Raw genomic sequence first — 25,713 nt, forward strand, 5'->3', positions numbered from 1 at the left:
TTCTTATCTTTGCTACCAGCTATGTCGAACGAATTGGGCGGGGACTGACGATCAACCACCAATAGTCTAGAGCCTAGCATTCCCGTACTTGACACACAGAAGAAGCATCAGCAATATATTTTTGATCTCACCTCCAGGTGAATTTGATTTGTTGCTTCGGAATTGGCATATAGAAGGAATAAAGGTTTTTTTGATTAAATAAATTTGCTTAAATCTACACCAATACAAATTTTAAAGGTTGCAGTGCGGCTTATCGAAGGCCACATCCATGACCGCTAACACTAGTGCTGTTAGTTCATTCGGAGTTCCAGCTGGAATTACCCAAATAGGGAATTTAAGGTCCGGCGCCGAGGTCCGACACCCAGGCCCTCTATATATTGATTCCAAGCATTTACCACTTCCAAGCTTGAACCCTTAATGTCTTGATTGTTTCTTACCAAAACCACTTGGAAAAATTTAGCCTTCTCTTTTTCAAAAATTCGATGAAAATGGCAGCACCTCGTCGCAATGGACAGCTGTCATCGTGCGAGCCTTGCCGAAAGTCCAAACTACGATGCGACCACCAAACCCCCATCTGTGGTCGATGTCTCGGTCACGACCAGGCCGAACGCTGCTTCTACCATCCTGCTCCACTAACTCAGGCCCGCGCGCGTACCTCCAGGGTGATATCGCGGAGACCCAAGAGGCAACAACGCCCGGACAATCAGTCGGTTTTTCGTTTGGATCAGAGGATCTCGAGAACAGCCACATCAGGTCCACCGCCAGATTTACCACTGGTCATAGATGAGGGAAGTACGTTATACGACCAGCATATAGCGCGATGGACTGCAAAGAAGAAGCGGGCTCTGCCACCGGGGCTTTTAGGGCTGGTCTCCCCCAGAGACATCTTCAGTGAGTATGAAAATACCCTGTGTGTCGAGGACCCAGGTAGTCTACCAGAAATGACAGTACCAGCAACTGCGCATTCACCGAGTGACTCCAATCAGGTGTTGCTAGGGGCTCAGATTCTATCACATCTCAAGAAGATCCGCTGGTTCCATGAGGTCATCGAGTTAAAGAACAAGGTATCCCCAGGATGGGTTCTAGGTGCTCCCTTGACTCGCGCCTTGTGTGATTCTATGGAGAAAATGTATGATGGTGCAGTCCGCAACTCCCAGGATACCCATGCATCACTAGCGATTTTATCTCATCAAATATTCGTCAACACATCCAAAGATATCCAGACACATCCAACAATGAATTTCTCCGAGTATTTTGATTCAATAACGCCGAGGTGGGAGACAATTGGACTTATCTTCGCCCTGCTGGGGACCTCATTATTCCATACACCCGATGATGACCCGGTCTTCACACATCGCAACCCGTGGAAGCTGGAAAAGAGCCAGCTCAGAAATGTCGCTACCGCCATTAGTGATATTTGCTGCCAATTTTGCAATAGCGCTGGAATGACTAGCGATCCATTTTGCTGGCTCACGGCCCAGCAAATAGTTCTCTTGACTTTAATGTTTGGCGATAGCGGTAATCACCACCTAATATTACCTACTGGAAAAGAGAGAAAATGGCTGATAGTCAGATAGACTATAGGGTCTGGCAAAAGCTCGGAGATCTATCTACCATTGTTTACGCATTTGGCTTGCACCAATCTGGTAAAGACACCGAAGAGAACCTTCCGTTCTTCTTGGTGGAGGTACGAAAGCGAGTTATGGTGTGCGCATACGCAATGGACAAGGAGCTAGCGACCTCTTTGGGGCGTCCCCCACGAATATGCTCTCGATACTGTAGCATCCCACTTCCGCTGGATATAGGTTATGAGAAGATGGTCCTCTCATGCACCGAAGGAGAGAAGTCACTGCAGAATCTCGATGCAAATGGTTGGAACACGGAAGGAAGACTGACCGTTGGCGTCAGGCTTCGCGTCGTGCTACTGATCAGCTTGCTGCGAGAAAGTATCCTGGAATTATCTTTGAGTCCTAGCACTCAGCATATTTCAGCCAGGGTTGAGTTCGTATCTCATTATAGACTTCATATTATGTTGATATAGAGTACTGACCGAAAGGAACCGCACAGAGAGTTGATCCAGGAATCCCGTCAGACGCAACAAGACCTCCCCTCATTTATGCACTGGTCACCAGAGAAAGCTGCAGCGGGTGCTTACAGCTTTCCACGAGACGAGGGCCGCACCTTTGCTCACATGGAATTTACGTACCAAGAGTTTCTGCTGCGTCGGATCTTGCTAAAGCGCCTTGGAATACACTCACAAGGTCTTATACAAAGCTCCCTGGAAATATTAACCACGCTATTAGACTCTATTGCCTTGCGGACTCGGTCTGGCTACTCGGTGGCAAATATGTTATGGGATGTAAGACTGTTCTGGCCCTTAATACTGTCAAGGGGCCCCTCTCACAAGCTCATCCTCTTCTAGTTATGCTACATGGGCCTTCCTGCTGCAGGCACCCTGACTTCTAAATTGCTCTCGGACCATAGTTCTCAGATATCGAACCCATCAACGCCGTTATCTGCCAAAGCTCGCTCAATTACCATCCAAAAGCTCAATATTTTTGCCTCTCATCTGGATTTCCTGGTGCGACCTCACGACGGCAATTATGAGATTGTCCAACAAGGGACGAGAATTATTCGTCGCGTGCTTGATCAAATTCTTCCCCCTGAATTTCCCCAGCCGGCTCCGTTGACTCCAGATATTGACATGTCTACAAATTGGCTCGATGGTTGTGATTTGGACGGTAATTTCGATTTTATGGCGTGGTTTGACAATATCCACTGGAAGCAGGACCCATTGTTAAACTTCACTTGACTTAAATTAAAACAACCATTCTCTTTTACTTCAACAGATTGCTACTCAGGCGAAATTCGTGTGAGAATAATCCTATATATAATGTGTGCCCTTTCTCGAACGGCTTGAGCATTATGTACGTAGCTTTATATGAAAGAAGGCCGTGGATACCCATATTGCCAAGTTCTCTAACACAATCAAACTTGTGACTTCTCAATTTCACATAGAGATATAATATCTCAGAGAAAATAAAGTGACGCACATAACCGCTAGCCAGCGACTGGTTAATAAGGCACAGACCTAGGAGACATGAAGCAAAATCAATACATTGATACAAGTATTTACTCGGAATGAAGATACTATGCATCTTCGGAGTTCAGCAATTGATATTTCCTAAATAGGCAATTATTGTGGTTGCTCTGAGTCAAGCCCAGATGTAGCTATAAATCTTGATATAAATATTTAGCGTTGTATCCTACGGAGATAAGCAAGCGTCCTTGAATGCAGATGCTGCAAACACAAATGGTCATTATCGCTTGGTCAAAGCTGTGTTTCATGCATACAGATGGGCTTTTGTCTCCGCGATCCCCCCACGTCTGACCTACAGTTGCTTTACATTCGCACAGCCTTTTCTGATTGCAGCGACTGTAAATTATATTGGAGGATCGTCAGAACCAGAGCGCACAGCACGATTGAGATAACCCACCCAAGGTCTAAAATATGATAGTGCAACAGAATTCCCACACGGAATGTCAATTGTCCCCGAGCGTTCTAGAGCGCAATTCGTGTTTTAATTCTGCCGGCAGGTCTCCAAAAAGCACACCAGTAATGAACCTTCATATCTTCCAATCGCTGGCGGCAAAGTTAGGCAACATTGATTCACCAGTTGATGCACCCGTTGGCGGCTTGACGATTAACGTGTTGCGGTAGGAACGGTTTCTATGCCAAGCAAATGGAATGGTTGAAGATTAAAGATAACTAGAGATTCTGAGCTGAACCTTCTGCATTGATATAATATCCCATTCTTATCTGCATCGATGAACTGATCCCATGAATGCATGGTGTCCGTACTGTATTCCACCGCGAGGGCTTGAACAGAATACTGGAATATGATTCCCTGCAAATGACACATGGTATTTTGTATGAATATAATTCAGTGAGTCTTGCCCAAGAAGCAATCAACGGTATAGTAGTATAGGTAACTCAATTTTTATCTTGTAGAGAGTGCATCTCAAAATCTTCCTCCTCCACCCGCCATTCCCGTGTCTGGTGAATAATCAGACGTTGGCTATCCTGTGACTGCCGAGAACTAGCCAGAGTCAGATCAACCTCGTCCTCTTTATCACGGCTTGTTGAGTAGACGTAAGACTGGTTGGTTGATGCGCCCTTTCCAGTGGGTGTGAAATACGAATTTTGGCCGTGGCGATTCGTGACGCCCTGGCCCCATCCTGTGTTGAATACAATAACAAATGGCTTCAGACATGGCACAGTAGATACCATAATGCTGCAGTGAAGGAGAAGGGCGGTAACGATCATTGCATCCGATAGGTGCAGAGGCGCGTCGGGATGGAAAAGCGAGCGGTTAAGATAGATTTGACGTAGTATAATTAAGATGATAACCCTAAATATCACAGAAAAATGATTAGTTACTGTAGGTTTTCTTCCTTACCTTCTTCATTGAGATATCAGACACTCACGGGGTCCTCGTCCCAAATGCAAAAACCACAGTCCACTTTTGCTTCCACCGCATTTGAATCCCCCATACCAGAAAAATACACAATCCAAAGGTAAGGATTTCTGTAACCACATCAAACGCAGTGATAATTTTCCAGGCAGTACCCTACTCTCGCTTGTCAGTTGTATCGCTTCATATGATTCAGTATAACGCACAGTATTGCTACATTGTTGGGCCATCGAAATTTGGTATTGTGGGAAGCAACAGAGGGCAATTGCAAGAATCGAAGCAAGCGTCCACGCCGTCACCATTCCAAAAAGAATCTTGGAACAGAACAAGTAGCTTTTCTGTCGGCCCAGTTGCTTGAGAAGCAAACATACGGAAATCTTGGCCGCGCCGTGCCCAGCCAGGAATAAAAGGTTCGCTGCATAGACCCCCTAAGCTGACATCCGTCAGTTTCCTTTCCTTCTTTTTCTTTCGAGTAACTTCGAAGGCCGAGTCTGGGGTTTGGGAGAGTTAACCTTTCCAGCGCGTATCAAGTTCGACAGCGAGCTTTCGTCCTCTGATCGGCCTAGACCATGGGAAATCGCATCCATTACCGCTCCTACGTGGGCGATGGCCATTACCTAGAAAGTAGAACCCGATCAATATTGCAAATTCAGGGGGTGATATGACTAGAGAAGAAAGGAAAGATTGGGCAAAAGAATAAAATAACAAATAGAGACTTACACTTCCAGTAAACACTACCACATCATCAATCTTGACTGGTCCATTGATCGCGAGTCGCATGTACAGTCGAATCAAACTCACTATGATCATCCATGTCATAAAGAGTGTTTCAACGATGACAATCAAGCCACTTCGATTCGTCGAGGAGACTGCATAGGGGGAAACGGACTCCATGAGGGGGGTCGAGATAGGTGTGCTGTGACGGGGACCGAAAAGTAGAGATTTCGCGATAGATCATGGTTACAACTTTTGAGGAATACTGGGGCCATATTTACGGAGGTTGAATGAATCGTAGGATTAAATGAACGACAGGGATCCTGTTGGACTTTTGTATACCGTGCTTGTGTTGTTTGAACATACTCCGTTAATTCCCGAGGTTGGTGTACGATGTACGTATGTAGGCCATGCATACTATTTTTTTATATGCTGATAATAACAGATTAAATTTGTTTCAGCTGATCGACCAATCAATTACATGAACCTCTCTCTTACCCGTCAGCCTCAATAAAAAGGCCTGATGTTAAGTAACTAGCTAACTATTGGTTAAATTGAGATAATAAGCACTTGCTTGATCTACCAGCAAAAGCCAGTATCGAAGACCTAAACTAAGCATGTACCCAGCACAGAATGGTAAGATTGTATATTCCTCCCGGAACCAAGCTGGGGTGAAAAAATGAGCTTAGGCTTGGCCGCATAGATAAATTAAACTTCTTATATATGAATAATACAAGCTCTAGATGGAATGTAGTGGCGAATCGTGGGGGATCTCCCGAATTGTTTAGCCGAGACCGTTCATGGACGTGTAAGACGAGCTAATCTTGGAGGAATTGCGAATCAATATAACATCCAATCGGATGATTACAATAAATGGTCGACCTGGGATTGTGATCCTGAATGGGGCCAGAGTACGGTGGAACAGCTAAAGGCAGACTTCACCCGTTAAAACCCAAGTCCGAAAGTCAGGTCATTTCTCCTTAAACACGCAGCAATGGTTTTTAACACCCCTTCGATTACTCATATTCTGCCAGTCAAAAATTCGACTTTTCAACAGCCCCCTGGTCTCCTGATGAAACGTCTGACTGTTGTGGATTAAATTGAATCTTTTCTTTTATAAAAAGCACCCACTCAAGCAAGAATGCCGAGAAAGTAAGATGATATAAACTTGCTCTTCATTTTGCGATAGGTGGTCTAAAAAAGGGTCTGTCCAAGAGTGCTACAGTATTTGCTGTGTCACTTGTAATTAATCATGCGAAAAAGAGGCTAGTGTACATAATGGGAAAAGTACTTAGTACCTAGAGTCGGGACGGGATATGCAGGTTTTGCGTGTTAGTGGTGGTGCGCTAATGCATCGTACTTCAGCCACTGCCAACCATAACCTCTGCTTGCTGACCAGGGTTCGTAAGATATATGAAATATTATTACTATCCTGATTTTTCGATGTGCAGGGTGATATCTGCCCCTCCGGCTACTTTGTAATTTTTCTTACTCAAAAGCACGGCTACATTCTTGCCCTAGCGCCGTGCCGTATCTACTTCATGGCTACTCTTTCATTTTCTCTCCTTTACTGGTTTCTCCTTCAGACCTTGTTATCCACCAGCCCGATCACTGGAATTGAAGTAATCACTATTCACAATGGGGCGTGAGGACGGAATCATGTTGAACGTTCAACACTCCACGCCGGAGAAGACGCCCTCTATGGATGGTGCCTCCTCCAAGAGGGCAGGTACGGCGCAGGACAAACAAGACATGTGGCGTGCTGGGCGAGATCAGGAACTAAACGTACGCAACTCTGCTCAATATTTCTGGGTCTCCCTTTCCAAATCACGAAAGCTAGAAAGGAAAGAAAGCAAAAAATGACACGCTTTGCAGAGAAACTTCCGGTTTCTTTCCGTTCTTGGGTTTACGGCGGTGCTGATGTGCACATGGGAAGCAGTTCTCTTGTAAGTCTTTCTCAGTATACCCATCGATATATTTACTAAGAGAGAAAAAACTTCATTATATTACGATGGATCATGTGCTGACCTATTTAGTGGTTCATCTTATGGATTGACTAATGGTGGGAAAGGAGGTATGATCTATACTTACGTGGGAGGTCTGGTAGGGTTCAGCTTTGTGATCCTCTCGATGGCTGAGATGGCATCTATGTATGTATAGTTCGGATGTCTTGGACGATTCTTGGCAATCTGAGACCGCTAACCCTTCTCTCCGATATTTCCAGGGCCCCATTGTCCGGCGGCCAGTATCATTGGGTGTCAGAATTCGCACACCCCCAGTTCACAGGCCCTGTTAAGTTACATAACTGGCTGGATTTGTGTGTTGGGGTGGCATACCGGTATCGCAGGATGCTGCTATACAGTGGCTAACATGATGGTTGGTGTGATTTCCATAAACTACCCTGATACGTATACCTATGAGCCATGGCACGTCACACTGCTCGTCATTGCGGTGGCCCTGGTAGCCTTGATGTTTAACACATTCCTGGCCCAGAAGCTCCCCTTGATCGAAGGTATTATCTTGATTGTTCACTGCTTCGGTTTCTTTGGAATTTTGATCCCACTTTGGGTGTTGTCCCCTAAGGTTCCTGCTTCCGAGGTATTTGGTTCGATCGAGGACCGGGGGGGGATGGGGTAACAATGGACTCTCGTGCATGGCAGGGCTGGTTGGACCCATATATGCATTGATTGGTATGTCCCCGAGTTGGTGGATCCTATTTTGGTCTTTGCTAACGATATATCTCGAAAAGGCCCCGACTCAGCGGTTCATATGGGTATGGATCCTGTTATTTCCCAATCCATGTAGGGAAAATGACTAATACCGTAATGCAGCGGAGGAAATCCGAGATGCATCCCGGGTGCTCCCCATGGGCATGCTTTGGACACTGATTCTCAATGGGTCTACTGGATTTGTCATGATAGTCACGTTTGCGTTCTGCGTGGGCGACGTTGATGAAGTGCTCGGGTCGGAAACAGGCTTCCCCTTCATTCAGGTCTTTCTCAATGCTACGGGATCGGTCAGCGCCACGACAGGCATGACAGTGGTGATTATGATCATGCAATTTTGCGCAGCAATCAGTAATGTTGCCACAACCTCCCGTCAAATCTACTCTTTTGCCCGAGACAAGGGTCTTCCTTTTTCCGATTTCTTGGCAAAGGTGAGTTCGTCAACACACCCCCATCTACTGCTTTAACTAAAATAACAGGTTAACCCGACCTTCACCGTTCCACTAAATGCCCTTTGCGTCAGTCTCATTATTGTCTCTCTCCTCTCCCTGATCAACATTGGGTCTTCTGTGGCTTTCAACGCCATTATGTCCCTTGGTACAGCCGCCCTTCTCTCCTCCTATATTATTTCCATTACCTGTGTTCGTCTCCGACGCTGGCGCAATCAGCCCCTACCACCTGCACGTTGGAGCATGGGCAAGTTTACCCCCATCTGTGACACCATTTCTATCATGGTTTTGGTGGTGATTTGGGTCTTTAGTTTCTTCCCCCTGACCAAGGAGGTAGATCCCACTACCATGAATTGGAGTGTGGTTATCTTTGGGGGTGTTGTTGTCCTTTCACTCGGTTATTATGTGATTTATGCTCGAAAAGTCTATCAAGGTCCAGTGACGCGGGTGAAGATGATGCAACAATGATGAAGACAGGTGATTGGCATTGATTAGAAGCCATATAGATTATCTCATTCTACAACAGGTAGAATTGGTATAATGTCAAATACAAATCCCAACACTTGTCTAGCTACAGGGTAAATTACCCGGAATATCCACGGACTGAGGGTCCAGAAAACACAAAAAAGTGCATTTATTGATTAGTCATTTGGTCTGTTTCTCTTCGTGTGTTTATCATGTTTTAATAGTTAGAGCACTTCATAGTACTGAATTTGATCATACTATTCATATCGCCGGATTTCTGTCATATACTTTTAACGTAGTCAAAAGTCACGTGCACGGGAGTCAGGCGGTGGACTCCACAAAATGTCAGAAAGTCCAGATCGTGGGAATCATGCAATATGATTGACGGATCGGCCCATTCATATTTATGTCTCTACCCGTGTGCCAATCGACTAGTTATTTGGGTATGGATCTTATGTAATACAAGGCCCACTTCCAAGATTCCCAGATCCAAAATTTAGGTATCACTGTCTCTCTGCTCTCTAACAACTGAGTCTGGTGATTATCATCGGAAAGAAATTCACTACATACATCTCATGTCATCGTCAGAGCCCCAAGCCGAACCACCGAAGTTCAAATTAGCGCAAGAGAGGGAACTATACAAGTATGTGGACAGGGTTCCACTATCCCACTATCCCCGTCATTCCCACTACCGAAATGCAAGCTGAAATCTTACGATATAAAGATATCTTAAACTCAACGAAGTTTTCCAATCCGGCCCAAGCGTCCTCGACACGCCCGAGAATGCGCAGAATCAACATACTGCCTACATTCCCCGATCGTCGCCAGATACAGCTTTGACGGCCTTCGCCCAGTTAGGAGTTTTGAGGTTGAAGGCTCAACGTGCCTTGATTTCGCTCTTCGGTCGGGACCAACATTATATCCTTGCAGAGGCCACCCAAACACTCAGTCTTCAAGATCACACAGTGGAGAATGATCGAGATGCCTTATGGTTGGGTTGCTGCGTTGTCCCCAAGGAGAAAGGGATATGTCAACGAGTCGCTTCCCTGCCGCAAATCAAACCAGAGGACGACAAACATGTGACTAAGGAGGGTATCTACATGGTACCTGATCTGCGCGAAGATGATCGGTTTAACAAATTGAACATGGTCACTGGCTCTCCCAAAGCGAGGTTCTATGCAGGCGCCCCCATAATCAGTTCCAAAGGGATCACCATCGGGTCCTACTGCATTATCGATGACGAGCCACGATCCGGATTAGACCCCCCATTGATAAAGTTCCTGCAGAATATGGCATCGACCGTCATGACCCACTTGGACATGGCCCGACTCAAAGCGGAACATCAACGCGCAGAGAGAATGATTGTGGGATTCGGAAGTTTTGTGGAAGGCAAGGCGACCCTCCGCAGGGAGTGGGTACAAGACACTGGGCTACGCCTAAACGAACAGGAACATGACGAAGGTCATCTGAATATACTGCAGCAAAATGCACAAATCAAATCCGGCCTCCTCACGACTGTCCACACTCGCCCCTCATCCCCGCCGCTGCAGTCACAACTATCTTCACGAAATAGTTCCGAGCAATTCATATCCTCTGATTTATCGGGTGTACCATCGCCGAGCTTCTCCCCAGCACCATTTTCCTCATCATCAACGTCCGACAAGAGCTCAGACGCCAGTATCGATCAGACATCAAGTCTTAATAAAGCCGAAACCCAAACGAGTTTCTCCGTCCGAAGCACGGCATCGACCGAAAATCTACAAGACGACATGCTGTCCATCGGAGTTCGCCAAGTCTTTTCGCGGGCAGCTAACATCATTCGGGAGTCGATAGAAGTCGAAGGTGTCGCGTTCTTCGACGCAAGCATTGGGTCTTACGGTGGTCTCGTCAGCGATACGAAGCGGAAGGGACCAGGTTCAGACAGCGGTACTTTAGAAAGCTCCATGGGCAGCAGCGATGATAGCACCGGATCTGATTCCCAGAAAAGCTCCACAGCATCAGCCGGGAAGGAGACAGTTCCAGAGAACACAACCGTATGTGAAATCCTGGGTTTCTCGACTTCGACTACATCCAGTATCAACGATGAATCGAAAGGAAGACTTGCCCTCCGGGAAGTATTGTTAAAGACGCTCCTGCGGCGTTACCCACACGGCAAGATTTTTAATTTCAGCGAGGAGGGATCGATGTCCTCGGACGAAAGCAGTGATGGACCCTGGAAAAGCTCGTTAGACCGTGAGAGTTCAAACTCGATCAACGCCGACCTCATTGGTAGACGAGGGAGAGGAAACCGGAAAAGGACACGCGGTGCCACGCTTAAAGAGGACGGAAATACCCTCATTCGACTCTTCCCGGGAGCTCGCAGCATTGCTCTTCTGCCGCTGTGGGATTCCCACCGAGCTCGGTGGTTCTCAGGCGCTCTAGTCTGGACGAACACCCCTCGACGGGTCTTCACGTCCGAGACTGAACTCACGTATCTGGCGGCCTTCGGAAATAGTATCATGGCGGAGGTACATCGTCTGGATGTCGAGATGTCAGAAAAGGCGAAAACAAATCTAGTCAGCAGCATCTCGCACGAGTTACGAAGTCCTCTCCATGGAATTCTTGGCACATCAGAAATACTTCGGGACACGGCGATGAATGCGCTGCAGCACGGATTGGTACACACTATTGAGTCATGTGGGCGGACATTGTTAGATACGATCAACCATCTGCTGGACTTTTCAAAGATAAACAATTTCCGGAAGGAAGGAGGCAACAAAGCTCCCCATAAACGGAAAATCCCTTCAAAACGACACAAGAATACGGACCCATCACCTCATAGCCTGAAACCATCACGAAGGTCACGGCATACTGGGATGATTAGTCTGAAGTCTGATATCCAGCTGGATGCTGTTCTGGAAGAGGTAATGGAAAGTGTCTTCGCAGGCTACAGTTTCTACCACAGCCCACAAAGATCAATGACGATAGACCGTCCGAACCACATGGCACTCGACGTATTAGGGCCTTTCCAGCAAGCAAGTCAAGTCAGCATCATTCTGGATATCGACGAAGGTGCCGAGTGGAGATTCTCTACCCAAATAGGCGCCTGGCGCCGCATCATGATGAACATTTTCGGCAACGCCCTTAAGTACACTAAAACCGGCTTTATCTTAGTGGAGTTAACGGCATCGCCTGTCACTCCTGTCACTCCTGCTAAAGACGCTGTGCCCGGAGGACCTTCTGATTTTAAGGTGACCCTCAGAGTTAAGGACACAGGTATCGGGATGAGCATGGAGTATCTTCAGAGTAGTTTATTCACTCCATTCACGCAAGAAGACTCGCTTACACCTGGAAATGGACTTGGGTTAAGCATCGTTCACCATGCGGTTCTGTCCATGGGTGGTCATATCGAAGTCACTTCACTCCGGGGTCGTGGCACTGAAGTCTCGATTGAAGTTCCTCTTACCCACGTGCCCGCTCAAAAAGCCAATGCCAGCCCCTCTGAACCAGAGCCCATTTTGAAAATGAAACACATTACACGTGGCGCGACCCTAGGACTCTTAGAGCTAGGATCACCTGACATATCCGATCGTGATATAATTCTCTGTACTTCTTTGGAGAAATTATGCAAGAACTGGTTCGAGATGGATGTCCATATCCTGAATCCATTGGACGCTTCCTTCCCCTCATGCGATTTTTACGTTGTGGTGCAGACAGATACCGATTCAGTCAACACTTGGGAATCGTGGTTATCGAAAACCCAGAATTCTTCCCATAGTAATGTCGAGAATCGAAGATCCCCGGTTGTGGTGATTTGTCGGTCGCCGGAGGCAGCACATCTCATGTTCATTGCAGCAGACCAATCAAATCACGAGACTATTGTCGAATTTATCAGCCAGCCCTGTGGCCCACGAAAGTTGGCCAAGGCATTCAACATCTGCATCAAGCGCCAGGAAGGTCAGGACCGTTTATCTGAGAGTGGCCCTAATATGGATCAAGATTCACCCCGGGAAAGGGTTAAGTTCCAGTTGACGAAGCCTCTCCCAGTTTTCAAGGAGGATATCGAAACACAACGTGCAGAAGATGAGATGGATTTCAAAAAACACAGAGCAGGAAAAAAGGCGATAGATGATGAATACCGCAAGTTGGACGAAACGGAATACTCGCAGCAACCTCATCTTTCTCAAAATGAAAGTGATGCCATCGCTTTACCAATTCGACAGGAATTGCCCAAGATAGAGGAGCCTACTCTGACAGTGTTGTTGGTTGAAGACAATGATATCAATCTGCAGATATTGGTTGCACATATGAAGAAAGAAGGATACAGGTATACGACTGCCCGCAATGGTTTGGAGGCGTTGAACACTTTCAAAGCCAATCCTACAAAATTCGGAGTAATCCTGATGGGTAAGTTCTTGGTTTCTTGTATATGAAGCACTGTTCTGACAAGCACAGATATCTCCATGCCTGTAATGAACGGGTTCGAATCTACTCGGCTTATTCGCAAGGCTGAGCGAGAGTATCAGAGCGGACTCGATATCTCAGCGAAAGAATCATTTACACCTGTGACTATTGTCGCTCTGACTGGCCTTGCAAGTGCTAGTGATCGACACGAAGCCTATGGGTCAGGAATGGACCTTTTTTTAGCGAAACCGATCCAACGAAAACAATTATTCACGATATTGAATGAGAGAAACCCAGGCGGGGTCAAGAAACCCTCTCAATGATATGATATGACATACTAATGGCGCTGTCCTATCTTTGGTGTCAAGTATATAAATGATTTACTTGTTTTGTGTTGGCGTTGGCGTTGGCTTCAGTCTTTTTCCTTTTTTCAATTCTACCCCTTTTATCAATATCAGCACTGATCATCATCGGGGATTCGGTTGGGTTGCCTTGCTATTGGCCCCATGAGCAGCGGCTGGATTGTAGGTGGGAACTTCTTTTTTTTTGGTGCAAACCATCCCCGCCATCAAACTCCCCTGTCACTTGCATACTATACACTCCAGTGTTGTATCAAGCATGTACTCCCGTAGGGTGTGGATATAGCCCTTTAATAGCTTCATAGTGAGATTTCAGGGTGGTCGAAAAATCATTGAAATAATTGATCCGGAGGCTCTTGCCGACGCTGTTTCTGAATCTCTCCTTCAAGAGTTTGAATCGGATGTTCATCTTCCCTAGTCTCTGCTTTTATTCTGCTTTTATTTTCTGAGGTCTCTGTTTCCTGGGTATTCCTACATATCCGCACGGTTTCGAAGAAGGAAAAGGTTATTTTCTTCACGCGGAGAACCGTGTTATAAGCTCTTGTTGTTATTTCTATCAAGGCAACAAAGCTTACATGCTATTTATAGACATCTTGCTCTCGCTATGGTGGTTTTAAGGGAGAAATATAAAACAACGTACAACATAATACTTAAAGCCACCCAAGGATGGGAAATTTAAGGGGTAGATCTTAGAAGATCTGCCTGCGTGGTGTTAAGAATCCTGAAACTTGTTAGTGGTTAATATGGAATTGGGGGGGGTGGTTAACACTAAACATAATTAAATCCATGTATATGTCATTAGCGCTATAAATCGTCGTAGTCATGCCTTTCACTATGTCTACACAGCTCATTTACCGAATACGTTATATAGGTAACAATATTGTCTCAATAACGTTGGTTTTAACTCTTAATTTTCTTACCTATCCCACTAATATAATATAGGGCGGCTGGCCTAATGGTAAGGCGTCTGATTTCGGTCGAGCTATGCTCAAACAGTTCTCAGAAGATTGCAGGTTCGATCCCTGCGTCGCTCATTTTTTTCGAATAAATGAAAAATAAATAAATATTTATACGATAAGTTCTCCTATATATCTATCATGTAAGTCTTTTTTAAGGCACCTCCTGTAGACGACCGACCATCCGTTAATTACGCCAGAGAGAAACTTGCTCATTTCTGGCTCATGGTTTTGATACCGTAATAGTATATATAGGGTTTAAATATTTAAATATGATATATATATATATATAGTGTTGATATGTTTAACAACCATCTATATATAAACAATGAAATAAAAAAAAACGTGGGTTGCTAGATTCAGTCTATAGTAAAATTATCGCTTTTACTTATGGTGTGTTGGGTAGTAGCTAGCTCGCATGTGAATTACGTTGCAGTATTTATATGGTACACGTGGTTAATTGTGCCATTGCGAGACAAAGAGTTAAGGTCATGAAGTTAGGTGATAAAACAATTTGGGTGTTACCAGCCAGATCTTTTAGGAAAAAGAGTGCATTTCAACTAGAATTCTAAACATGAGAAAAGGAAAGAAAGAGAGAGAAGGACCTGCGAGACTGAGAGAGCTATTATCTCTCTCTCTGAATGCAAACACTGCAAACACCAGCCTTCTCGCTTAGTCATCTCACTTCAACAAACACCTAGGCGGCGACGCATGGCAGAATCCTTTCTACCAAAAAGATCCCTACACATCTGGATCGTCACATAACCCCCGGCTAAGAACGCATTCAGTCCCTGAATGCCGGTTTATCGTCATCTGCGTGCTCTTCAAGAATCACTTCATCTTTTGCTGCATCAACCCATTCCTGTAAGCGCATAGGAGGACCTGGCTTTGAAGGGTACTGGTCATGGAAATCTTGAATCTTCTGCGGAGCATGCTTGAAATTTCCTGCGGGATACCATTGTAGATCGAGATCATGACCGAGCCATTGGACTCGATACTGTAGCTTCCGGTAATACGTTCTCGCATCCAGTAATTTATCGACCTCCCACTCGTCTTCTTCATTGACTTTAATTGGTGGAGGGGGATCAGTATGCTGTCTAAGTAAGGGCTCGGTTGTTGCCGCTTTCCGTAGTTTGCTAGCATAGAAAACTGGGTGCACCTGAATCGAATCTGGCAGATTAAGTTCATAAGAGTTTCCGACCTTCTTAACGATCTTGTATGGACCACTCGCTTAGTGGGCAAGCTTCCGACCTAGCTGTGTAAGCTGCCAGTCCTTCGTCGTCACGAAAACATAGTCATTAACACCAAAGTCTTCTTCTCGTCGATGCCGATTTGCCTGGCGAATTTGTAACTGCTGTGACTTTGTAATCTGCTCCTTTGTCTGAGTCCAGATTTCTTGTAGTTCAGAAAGCATCCGTACGGCGTCTTGCTCATTCGGTGTCACATTTTCTTAGTCTTTCCAGTCAAACGACATAGCCGGCTCATAACCTCTCTCGATGAAGAATGGGGATTTTTTCGTAGTATCCTGGGGAAGAATGGAAGCTGCGAAATCTACCATTAGTAGTAACTCTGACCAGTTATCCTGGTTCTGTTTAACGTACGGCCGTAGTCTCTGGGCCATATATTGATTTATAATCTCACTCTGACCATCGGTCTGGGGGTAATAAGCAGTTGATAACTTCCTTTTAATTCCAAGGATTCTACAGAACTCAGTCCAGAACTCCGAAACGAACTGTCCTCCGCGGTCAGAGATAATAGTTTCCGGTATTCCAGTGGTTCGGATAACATTATCAATGAACAAACGGGCCATTTGCTTCGCATTTATATCTTTGTAACAGGGAATAGAAATTGGTCTCTTGCTAAAGCGGTTAACCACCACAAAAACGGTATCATAACCGTGCCGATCCTTCGGAAATGAGCGGAAATCCATCGAGATATGCTGCCAGGGTCTCTCTGGGATAGGAAGTGGATGTAGGAATCCAGGTGTTCGGTCCCTCTAAGCCTTTGTGCGTTTACAGATCAGACAGTTATCGACGTATCGCTTCACATCGGTCACCCATCCATGCCAGTGATATCGCGTCGATACTAGTTTCTTTAATTTCTTAATGCCCGGATGTGCAGTTAGCGGTTATCGGTGTATGTCATTAAGTAGGCGAGCACGGAGGTCTCCCTCTTCCGGGACCTCGAGTCGTCCTTCGTAAAGGAGTAATCCATCGTGTAGTGTCCACCGGGTACTATCTCCAGTTTACGCTATCTGGCGGAATTCGTTTAATTCACTGCTTCGACGATTTGCTTCTTTCACTCGTTTAATGATCTCAATCATATCTGGTCTGTCTGGTTCATCTGGTTCTACTGGAGCTAAGTGAGTTGCCGGGTAGACTCCCTCCTCGAGACAGTCCTTTAGGAGCATCGTGATTTATCGTCCATTATCTATACAGGGGGACTCCTTTCGTGATAGGACATCGGCAATAATGTTTTTCTTTCCAGGACGATACTTGATGCTGAAATAGAACTGGGAGAGGAACTCACTCCATCTCATTTGTCGCTGATTCATTTGCCGGGTTATTATAAAGTACTCCAGTGACTGGTGATCAGTAAGAATCTCAAAACGATCCTTCTTAGATAGACCTTCGAGTTCAGGTCTCCACTCCTGTAAAGCACGAACGATAGCAAGGAGTTCTTTGTCTCGTATTTCGTAGTTCAGTTCTGCAGGTTACATAGTCTTCGAGTAGAATGCTACTGGATGCCAGAAATCTTCCTTCTCGTAATACTGGGAGAGGACTGCTCCGAGAACTCCATTAGATGCGTCTGTCTCAACTCGAGTTCGTCGGTTAGGATCGTAATGTCGGAGAATCGGTGCACTGACTAGCTTTTTCTTTAAAATTCGGAATGCTTCTTCACAGTTAGCTGACCATTTAAACGGGACATCTTATCTTATTAGTCGATGTAATGGTTTCGAGATGGCGCTGTATCCTTGTATGAATCGTCGATAGAAATTGCAGAATCCTAGGAATGACTGCACTCCCTTCACTGTGGTCGGCACTTACCATGACTGAATCACCTTAATCTTCTCCGGATTAACTGCGATTCCATCCGTACTCACAATAAATCCGAGAAACTTAGTCTTCTGTACCGAGAACTCGGATTTCGATAATGTAACTTATAACCCTGCCTTTTATAGGCGACGGAGTACTTCTCTGACCTATCGCTGGTGGTCCTCGATATTCTCACTATAGATCAAGATATCATCCACGAAAGCGACTGTATACTCGTCTAGACATTCCCGAAGAACGTCGTTCATAAATCTTTGAAAGGTCGCCGGTCCATTCGTCAATCCAAACGGTGTTACTTTATACTTAAAAGACCCATATCTTATACGGAAAGTAGTAAGATCTTCTGCTCCTAGTGTTAAGCGAATCCGGTGGAAGCCTTACTGAATATCAAGCTTTATGTAGATCTTGGCCTTACTTATTCGCTATAACACCTCATTAATCAACGGTAGAGGGTAGCAGTCCTTTTTCGTAATTGCATTCAGTTTTCGGAAATCGACACAGAAGCGAAGTCCTCCATTAGGTTTCTTTACCATTAGGATCGGGGATGCATATGGAGCTGAACTTAGGACAATGAATCCTTTTTTAAGATTATCAAGAATGTACTTCTTAGCTGCTTTCAGTTCTTTAAGTGATAGCTTGTAAAGAGGACAGTATCCAGGTTATGCTTCAGCCTCGAGAATGATATCATGATCCACACTAGGTCTGTAGGGTGGTAACTCATCAGATTTCTTTTTCGAAAAGACCTCTGCTAGGTCATGGTATTCTTTCGGCAAAACCGCTAGGATCTCCACAATCTCAGGATCTTAAGCTTACATGCTTTTCACATCGATGATATGGTTAATCTCATAGAGGGAAGTTGCAAAGGTTTCGATTTCTTTGTTAACCTTTCCTTTCTCATGGAGTCTGTTAAAACCAACACCTCTAACGGCACTAATATCGATTAACAGTGTCATTTCATTTCGATCCTTGATCTTCGGGGTCATCGTCTTTATTTCATCGTTTAAGTTTCGGGCCATCTTTCGTTGTTCTTCCACTTGCCAGTGTCCGGACTGGTGTTCTCTTATATGCCGATAGTCCTTATTTACTACCTCTTCTTCTCGGAAGAGACGATCTCGTCGATCGACGTCAGCTTAGTGGTCGGTATTCTGTTTTGGTCTCTGAAGGATAGAGGTAGGCGTAGGAACTGCCATCTTACTTACCACGTTATTAAAGAGAGTCTCCTCTTTTGACTAAATCATGCGATGTCGTCGACAATCAAGGAGAACGTCGTGTTCTGCGAACCACATACGTCCAAGAATCAGATCGTACTTTCCGAGATCTGTAATTAACATTAGAACTTGTCGTTATATCCTTCCATCGACATAAATAGTGAGGAATGCCACATATCTGATTAGCTCGCTAAGTTTTCCGTCGAATCCTTTGACTGGACACTCCTGTGGAAGTCTCTCTACTCGGATGCCGAATCGTTTTCTAAGTAGTATTATCGTTACTGAGTTAATGAAAATGTATCCGTCTGCTCCAGTATCACTAAGTGCTAAAAGAGAGAAGGAGCGTCCATTATGTATTAGTTAAGTATTGAAAACTAAACTATCTCTAGGACGTCTAATCAACTTCTTTAAATCCAGCGAGTACAGTGATACTTTCTGTCCACCTAGGCAGGAGACTTAACCTAGGCACTGGCTTTTCCCTGATTATCATTGACATGGGATTCCAGTTCTGCGACCTCATTCACACGGGGAGCGGTGGCGGCAATCGTCGGAGGGTTTAACTTCTTCTTCGGGCAATCACGGGTCATATGTCCTTGTTCCTTATAGTTAAAGTATCGACCTTCTTTCATTAAGGTTTCTCTCTCGGACATTAATAGGCTAGGAGTGTACTCCCGCTTCACACGAGGAGTATTTGACTGATTCGTGGTAAGCGCACCGCTTCCGCCGGTAGCTAGGATCGTAGGCCGGGTACGTGAGGTGGACTTTGCTTCCTGCTGAAGATTGATCTCATGGGACATGCTCTGGTAACTCTGAGTGAATGTGTCGAACAAAACGGTATCCTGGTTCACTGCCCACATCACTTAACTCTGAAGTAGGTATGGTAATTTCGAATACAGATCACGCTTTCGGTTTTCTTCGACCACGGTAGCTTCTTCGGTAAGTTACATAAATTCAGCAAGGAAATCGGTAAAGTTATCCTTTAGCTTTATCTTTAATTTGTGATACGCAGTGTAGGCTTCGGAACGACGGTTCGGGTTCGCGAAGACAGTTTTCAGGTGGGCGATCATATCTTCAGAGTCACGGTACGGGTTCATTGACTCTGCGTTGAGACGAGGTGTAATATGTAGCTGAGCCTTCCCTTCATAACGGCTCTGTACGTAGAGTTTTCGGTGAACTGGTAACGGGTAATGGTCGGCGTTTGCTTTAAGTTTCTGGCGGATCACGGTTTCCCAGGTTTCGAATCGAACTTCCTTTCCGTCATTCAGCATCGGGGCGTCAGGCATCTTCGTAGATTTTCGGGTAGCAGCGGCCCCCGCAATCGGTTCGTCGGTGCCAGTCTGGTTCTGGAGATTCATAAGTCGGAAAGTAAGGTCACCACGCTCACGAATGGCAATGTCTCGATGAGTAATAGCTTCATCTCGTTCAATAACGAGATTCTTAACCATAGCCTCAGTATTAACCTTATCAGCTTAGAGAATAGAGACTTCATCCTTAAGCTCTTGAAGTCTCTCTTTCAATTTGTTGTATTCACGTGCAAGTTCGTAGAATCGTTCTTTCGTCGGGGTCTTCTGTAGTCGTTCACGCATAGAGGCTCCCTCTTCAGCGTTATCATCATCTTCATCAGGTTCACCAGTCATCACTGGGGTCGTCGGTTCTTAAATAACAGTCGGTCGCTCAGTTCGGTCTTCTTCATCAGACAAAGTAGCCATCGGCCGCTTGCCAGGGTTCTGTCTAGTTCCGACCATTCTGATTAGTTCGGAGTTCGGTATCAGGTTCAGGTCTTGGCTATGCGATGCCAAGGAACGAAAAGTGGGGTAAGGCGTGACCGAGACCTATCACAATGAAGATCTGTACAGTCTTGCTGCCTTTGGAAATGAAAGTGATGTTTAGAATTATGTTACCAGCCAGATCTTTTAGGAAAAAGAGTGCATTTCAACTAGAATTCTAAACATGAGAAAAGGAAAGAAAGAGAGAGAAGGACCTGCGAGACTGAGAGAGCTATTATCTCTCTCTCTGAATGCAAACACTGCAAACACCAGCCTTCTCGCTTAGTCATCTCACTTCAACAAACACCTAGGCGGCGACGCATGGCAGAATCCTTTCTACCAAAAAGATCCCTACACATCTGGATCGTCACATTGGGACCCAGATGGTTAATTACTGGAAGATAGTCTGCGTATGTATATATGTTGTTATTTCAATATGTAATTAGTTATAGTCTTCCTTAGGTGTTCACTAAGGGTGATTAGTTGCTATAGATAGCTCTCTATCCTGCGGATTAACAGGGAAGTATATCTATCCGACAGAGAATATTCAACGAGAGGGTGGTGATAGTTCTACAAAACTACAATACAACAGACTGGGAAGGAACCGAATTCAGTCAGCTGCTTAGGCGGCGGGCGGCACACGCCCCATCTTTCCATTCCTCCGGCAGAAACTGCCGTCATGATTCCTCCATCATATGGCAGCTGTCTGATAACCTCATATTCCTTGTCTTCGTATCTAGATAATTAGTTATATAATAATAAATTACATAATCCAGGGCGGCTGGCCTAATGGTAAGGCGTCTGATTTCGGCCGAGCTATGCTCAAACAGTTCTCAGAAGATTGCAGGTTCGATCCCTGCGTCGCTCATTAATTTTTATTACTTATTATAATAATAAAATATCTTCATTCGATTCTTTTTCTTGCCTGACAGAGCTCTCTCACTCGAGCTCAAGTCGTGATATAAGTAAGGCTTGTCTAGTTTACGCCTTCCACAAGAGGTAGTATATGTGGCTGTTCAATTTTAATTAATCGCGTTTAAATGCGACTCTCGTATTCGCTACATATGTCCACGGGACGAGGATGTACATACATGGATAGTTGTATGTAATTTAAAGCCGCAACAATACCATCAAATTACAGCCCCTGGCACTAGTATTCTGCTTTAACCGCTATATATAACATAAGATGGGGCTGTTTCCCTAAAATCAATAGCATCTATCCATCATGTTTAGCGTCTATGTCCTCGCCCTGTCGGCAGCCATAGTACCAGCAACTGCTAATGTTGTTACCATTCACCTTGGTTTAGGAAATGAAACCAGAACTGGCGTTGGACAGGTGGTTGGATCGGTATGTATATTTACTTTATGATAGTGCTTATCTGATCCCTGACACGCTCTAACACATGGTACTGTAGTCCGGATCCCTCACATCGTATGCGATTGAAGAAATCCCAGGTACCATCGTTGTTGGCCCATCTACGTACCACCAGACTTGGAGGTACCCTGACGGAGAGTATGTTCTTCCCCCCAAATATATTCCTTTCGGCAAGGATCTCGTATCAAAGAAAATGCTAACAGTCCTCGCCTACTCAGTTACATGTCCCAATACTGCAGTACTCTCGCACCTTCCTCCATTGACTGCAAAGTATACATGTCAGATGCAGACTCAGGGTCGACCACGGTGTCATCCTTGCCAGCAAACATGATGAGCGAGGGTGTCATTTTGGTCGTGACTATCACCGCCACGAACACTGGCGTGCGCCCGGAGACCACGGTGGAAACAGTCACCAATCCGGCCACCCCTGCGTCAACCACGGCTGAGGAAACCAAGGCTGGCAGCGACGCAAAGATAACCTCGACGCCGACTGGGGATAGTAGCTCATCTTTGACGAGTGGAGGTGTTGTGGCGACTACCTCGTCTGGTGCAGCTGCTCGTCTGAATAGGTCATGGATTGGAAGCACCTTCGAGGCTGTGTTAGCTGTTTTTTAAGCGCTCTGTTGGTGGTTTTGAGAAATTCCTCCAATAAAGATACATCTGTTATATATTCATATTTCTCAATTCTACTACTCTTCCAATGAACTCAACTATGAATATATTTAAATCGTTCGTTATTTAGAACATGGGAAATGCAACACTTGCAAGAAATTGAGAGTGGATAGGAGTAGATTAACAAGGAAAAATGCATATATGACATCAAATATATCGACCATAACCACCTTATCAACCTCCAGCAAAGAATTGTACTAGCCCACACTACTGCTCTAAGATCAGAATATCCATACTATCACTCACCCATTTCTTAATAGGATCTAAAGTCCACACAGCATAGATGCTCTTGACCTCATCACCAATTCGAAGCAGAATGGCACTATAAGCCTTGTATTCAACAAATTTGTTCAAGATTCGCTTGGAGTCCTTCTTCTCAATGGTAAATTCACAATTGTTCTTACCGGCAACAGCAACGATGACTTCATAGAGTACGTCTCCAAGCGCCTTGACTTGCAGATACGTGCAAACACCGGAAAAAAATTGAGATCAGAAATTTTCACATTTGAAACATGAGAGGTAGATTTAAAGGCGTTTTAATTATCAAATTGGAAAACACAGATCGTCACATGGGAATTTCTCGAGGTCGGATGGTCAAAAAGACTTACAAGGACACTCAGTCCTTCGCTAGAAATGCAAGATTTATTGAGTCAACAACAGGAGGGCTCCTAGTACGCTGCAGTAGCCAGAACATGGCCGGGGTGCTTATATGGAATAAGCAGGGTGTGGTAGAAACCAACTGGGTTGCAGGGTTTGCAATCTTGTCGAGCCATATCAATGATAGGGGAAGCGAAAAGAAGTAGATGCTGTCAATTAATATTTGATTTCATGTTAAATGACTCCCCCCATTACTTAAAACAGGCTCCAAGGCAGTGAAGAGTTGTCCTGTGTCATTTTAGATGTACATGCAATGTTTTTATTCCGTACGGAGTACTCCGTAGACGATTCAGAGTGGAAGAGTAGAATATAAATGCCCAGATTGATGGAAAGGCTTATCTATCCGCTCCCGTCCCAATCAATCCAATCACCAATCAGCGGCCATATATCGACCAGCTCCATAATAATGTCTTGGCTTTTGGTACTTTAGGTCTTGTAACCGAACATTGTTACATCGTGGCCATATATTCCCTGCTTAGTAAAGGCACGAAAGAATTGGTACATGCAGGCCCTGGTCTAGTGCCACACAAAACATGCTGTCTTCAAAACGAAATTCGCTCTAGGCCCCAATAAGATGTTCAGAGTATTGTATGATTTTAAAGCGAAACACGCGACTATCCTGGTTAGGCCTAGTGGATTGCAGTGGTAACCTTGGAATGTCTCGCTTAGATCGGCGGCCTAGCCTGCCCAGGTCTGTACCCCGAACGAAGTACGGTATAAATATCTAGCACCCTGCAGCACTCGGTGTCGGCATCTTTGCTCGACATCAGAACTCACCGTTAAAGAAAATGGCGTCCCTTCTCTCGACACCTACAGAGACTCTTCGCATCATATTTACTTCCCTATCGCACAACGATCTTGCCGCGGTATGCCTTACGCATAGGGACTTGAGATTCCCTGCAGAGCCATTCTCTACTCCCGCATTCAATAGACGTGGTCAGACTCCCAGCACCCCCCAATCGCTCAATTCTTGCGAAGCATCGTTCAGAGGCCCGAGCTCGCAACGTATGTTCACGATGTGGTCCTTCACGGTGACAGTTTTGACCAGGGCGTAGATGACCCAGGAAATGAAAGCCCCAAAATTCCAGTCACAGAACCTGTCGTGAATGAGCTGGTGGAGTTTATTACAAGGATCAATGTTCCTTATGCTGATAAATGGACCCAAAAGCTACGCGCCGGATCGATGGACGCGTTCGCCACTCTTCTCATATCACAACTCCACAATCTGAAGCGTCTCTACCTTGACAAAAACTACAACCGAGAGACTCACCTCAGGGGCATGATGCTCCGGTCGGCACTCTGCGAGGAGCCCAAAAATAGCCATCTCAGTTCTTTCGCATATCTTAAAGATATGCCTGCAGATTCTGCCTGTCTTTACTACGATATTCGCGAGAAAACGGATACTAGGAACACACAAGACATCCTCCCTCTCTTCTACCTACCATCAGTTACACGACTAGGGCTTTGGTCGATAACCCTGCTACTTTCGCATGGACCGGAAAGAATCCACCAAATCCACGGAGACTCACGACACTTGACTCGACTATGTTACGTGAGAGACATCTTGGCCAAGTCTTATCGGTTACACCTAGGCTTCAGAAGCTAGAATGGGATTGGCATTACCGTTGGGATCTAGAAGATGATTCTGTCACCGATATCATCGATTTAGACCAAATCGCCGCGGGCCTATCTCACGTTAAAGAGAACTTAACAGACCTAACCATTACAGCCGGGTCAGAACGCTACAAAGCCGACCTGGAAGGCCCAGATGTCCAATTTAGTGGATCGTTCAAGGTCTTTAGCGGGCTCGAAAACCTGAAAATATTGCAGGTCCCGATTCCGTTTCTACTTGGATTTTCCCCCTCGGAGTCAAAAGCAAATCACTTACCAGTTACGCTTCCTCCGAGTCTTGAGTGGCTGACCTTAACCGACGACTTTTCTTCAAATGCACAATGGATGTGGGAATGGGAGCCGGACTACCTTTTAGAGGTTATTCGATCATGGCTTCAAGATTGGAGGAGGCACACACCTAATCTTCGAGGATTTTGCCTGTTAGAAAGTGAGATGAAAACAATCGGTTGGCAACCTGATATAATACAGGGGTTAAGAGATTTAGGAACCCAGTCCGGAGTCGAGGTTCAAATAACTGGCATGAAACCCAGGTGGTCAGGTCACATGTTGCGAGATCCCAATTATGATACAGTACCAACGATTCCACAGCCAATGTTTCTCTAGATAACTATCCAAAATGCACTTATTTCTTCTTCCAGAATTCTCTAACCCTGCCACAGAGCTGAATTTGGTCCTTACTAATCGGCCCTCCAGCGAGATCTTCCAACTCGTGGGCGCCCAATGGCGTTATGGTACTAATAGGGTTCATCCCGACCGCTTTAGTGAACAAATTACAACCCCAAAATGTCTGCGCATTCGTTAGTTGGTTTCTGAGGAGGCCAAG

At 45.3% G+C, this 25,713-nt stretch overlaps 8 protein-coding genes across 8 annotated transcripts; 5 read left to right on the plus strand and 3 right to left on the minus strand.

The window, feature by feature from the left end:
- Positions 1-488: 488 nt before the first annotated feature.
- On the plus strand, positions 489-2,812 carry N7447_002226 (uncharacterized protein; the record flags this gene model as incomplete). The annotated part of the gene is made up of 4 exons (XM_057226501.1): positions 489-1,518; positions 1,578-2,001; positions 2,068-2,359; positions 2,423-2,812. The coding sequence occupies 4 exons, from the start codon at positions 489-491 to the stop codon at positions 2,810-2,812; spliced, it is 2,136 nt and encodes a 711-aa protein (XP_057090517.1).
- A 1,182-nt stretch (positions 2,813-3,994) lies between these two features.
- N7447_002227 (uncharacterized protein) lies at positions 3,995-5,369 on the minus strand (the record flags this gene model as incomplete). The annotated part of the gene is made up of 4 exons (XM_057226502.1): positions 3,995-4,440; positions 4,489-4,903; positions 4,988-5,092; positions 5,196-5,369. 4 exons carry the CDS (start codon positions 5,367-5,369, stop codon positions 3,995-3,997), a joined length of 1,140 nt encoding a protein of 379 aa, XP_057090518.1.
- Positions 5,370-6,827: 1,458 nt separating this feature from the next.
- Positions 6,828-8,832, plus strand: N7447_002228 (Amino acid/polyamine transporter I; the record flags this gene model as incomplete). The annotated part of the gene is made up of 6 exons (XM_057226503.1): positions 6,828-6,918; positions 7,414-7,794; positions 7,850-7,879; positions 7,939-7,962; positions 8,021-8,346; positions 8,395-8,832. The coding sequence occupies 6 exons, from the start codon at positions 6,828-6,830 to the stop codon at positions 8,830-8,832; spliced, it is 1,290 nt and encodes a 429-aa protein (XP_057090519.1).
- Positions 8,833-9,404: 572 nt separating this feature from the next.
- Positions 9,405-13,535, plus strand: N7447_002229 (putative sensor histidine kinase/response regulator; the record flags this gene model as incomplete). Its single annotated transcript, XM_057226504.1, has 3 exons — positions 9,405-9,472; positions 9,554-13,215; positions 13,264-13,535. The coding sequence occupies 3 exons, from the start codon at positions 9,405-9,407 to the stop codon at positions 13,533-13,535; spliced, it is 4,002 nt and encodes a 1,333-aa protein (XP_057090520.1).
- Positions 13,536-18,464: 4,929 nt separating this feature from the next.
- Positions 18,465-18,911, minus strand: N7447_002230 (uncharacterized protein; the record flags this gene model as incomplete). Its single annotated transcript, XM_057226505.1, has 2 exons — positions 18,465-18,709; positions 18,869-18,911. Coding segments are annotated over 2 exons (288 nt in total), but the record flags the coding sequence as incomplete, so codon positions are not given.
- A 338-nt stretch (positions 18,912-19,249) lies between these two features.
- Positions 19,250-20,425, minus strand: N7447_002231 (uncharacterized protein; the record flags this gene model as incomplete). The annotated part of the gene is made up of 3 exons (XM_057226506.1): positions 19,250-19,635; positions 19,816-20,256; positions 20,320-20,425. The coding sequence occupies 3 exons, from the start codon at positions 20,423-20,425 to the stop codon at positions 19,250-19,252; spliced, it is 933 nt and encodes a 310-aa protein (XP_057090522.1).
- A 1,354-nt stretch (positions 20,426-21,779) lies between these two features.
- Positions 21,780-22,544, plus strand: N7447_002232 (uncharacterized protein; the record flags this gene model as incomplete). Its single annotated transcript, XM_057226507.1, has 3 exons — positions 21,780-21,902; positions 21,970-22,067; positions 22,169-22,544. The coding sequence occupies 3 exons, from the start codon at positions 21,780-21,782 to the stop codon at positions 22,542-22,544; spliced, it is 597 nt and encodes a 198-aa protein (XP_057090523.1).
- Positions 22,545-24,046: 1,502 nt separating this feature from the next.
- On the plus strand, positions 24,047-24,864 carry N7447_002233 (uncharacterized protein; the record flags this gene model as incomplete). The annotated part of the gene is made up of 2 exons (XM_057226508.1): positions 24,047-24,124; positions 24,190-24,864. The coding sequence occupies 2 exons, from the start codon at positions 24,047-24,049 to the stop codon at positions 24,862-24,864; spliced, it is 753 nt and encodes a 250-aa protein (XP_057090524.1).
- Positions 24,865-25,713: the final 849 nt, after the last annotated feature.

This window comes from Penicillium robsamsonii (genome assembly GCF_028829455.1).
Source record: "Penicillium robsamsonii strain IBT 29466 chromosome Unknown utg000001l_segment0_segment0, whole genome shotgun sequence".
In the NCBI taxonomy this organism is placed as follows: domain Eukaryota; kingdom Fungi; phylum Ascomycota; class Eurotiomycetes; order Eurotiales; family Aspergillaceae; genus Penicillium; species Penicillium robsamsonii.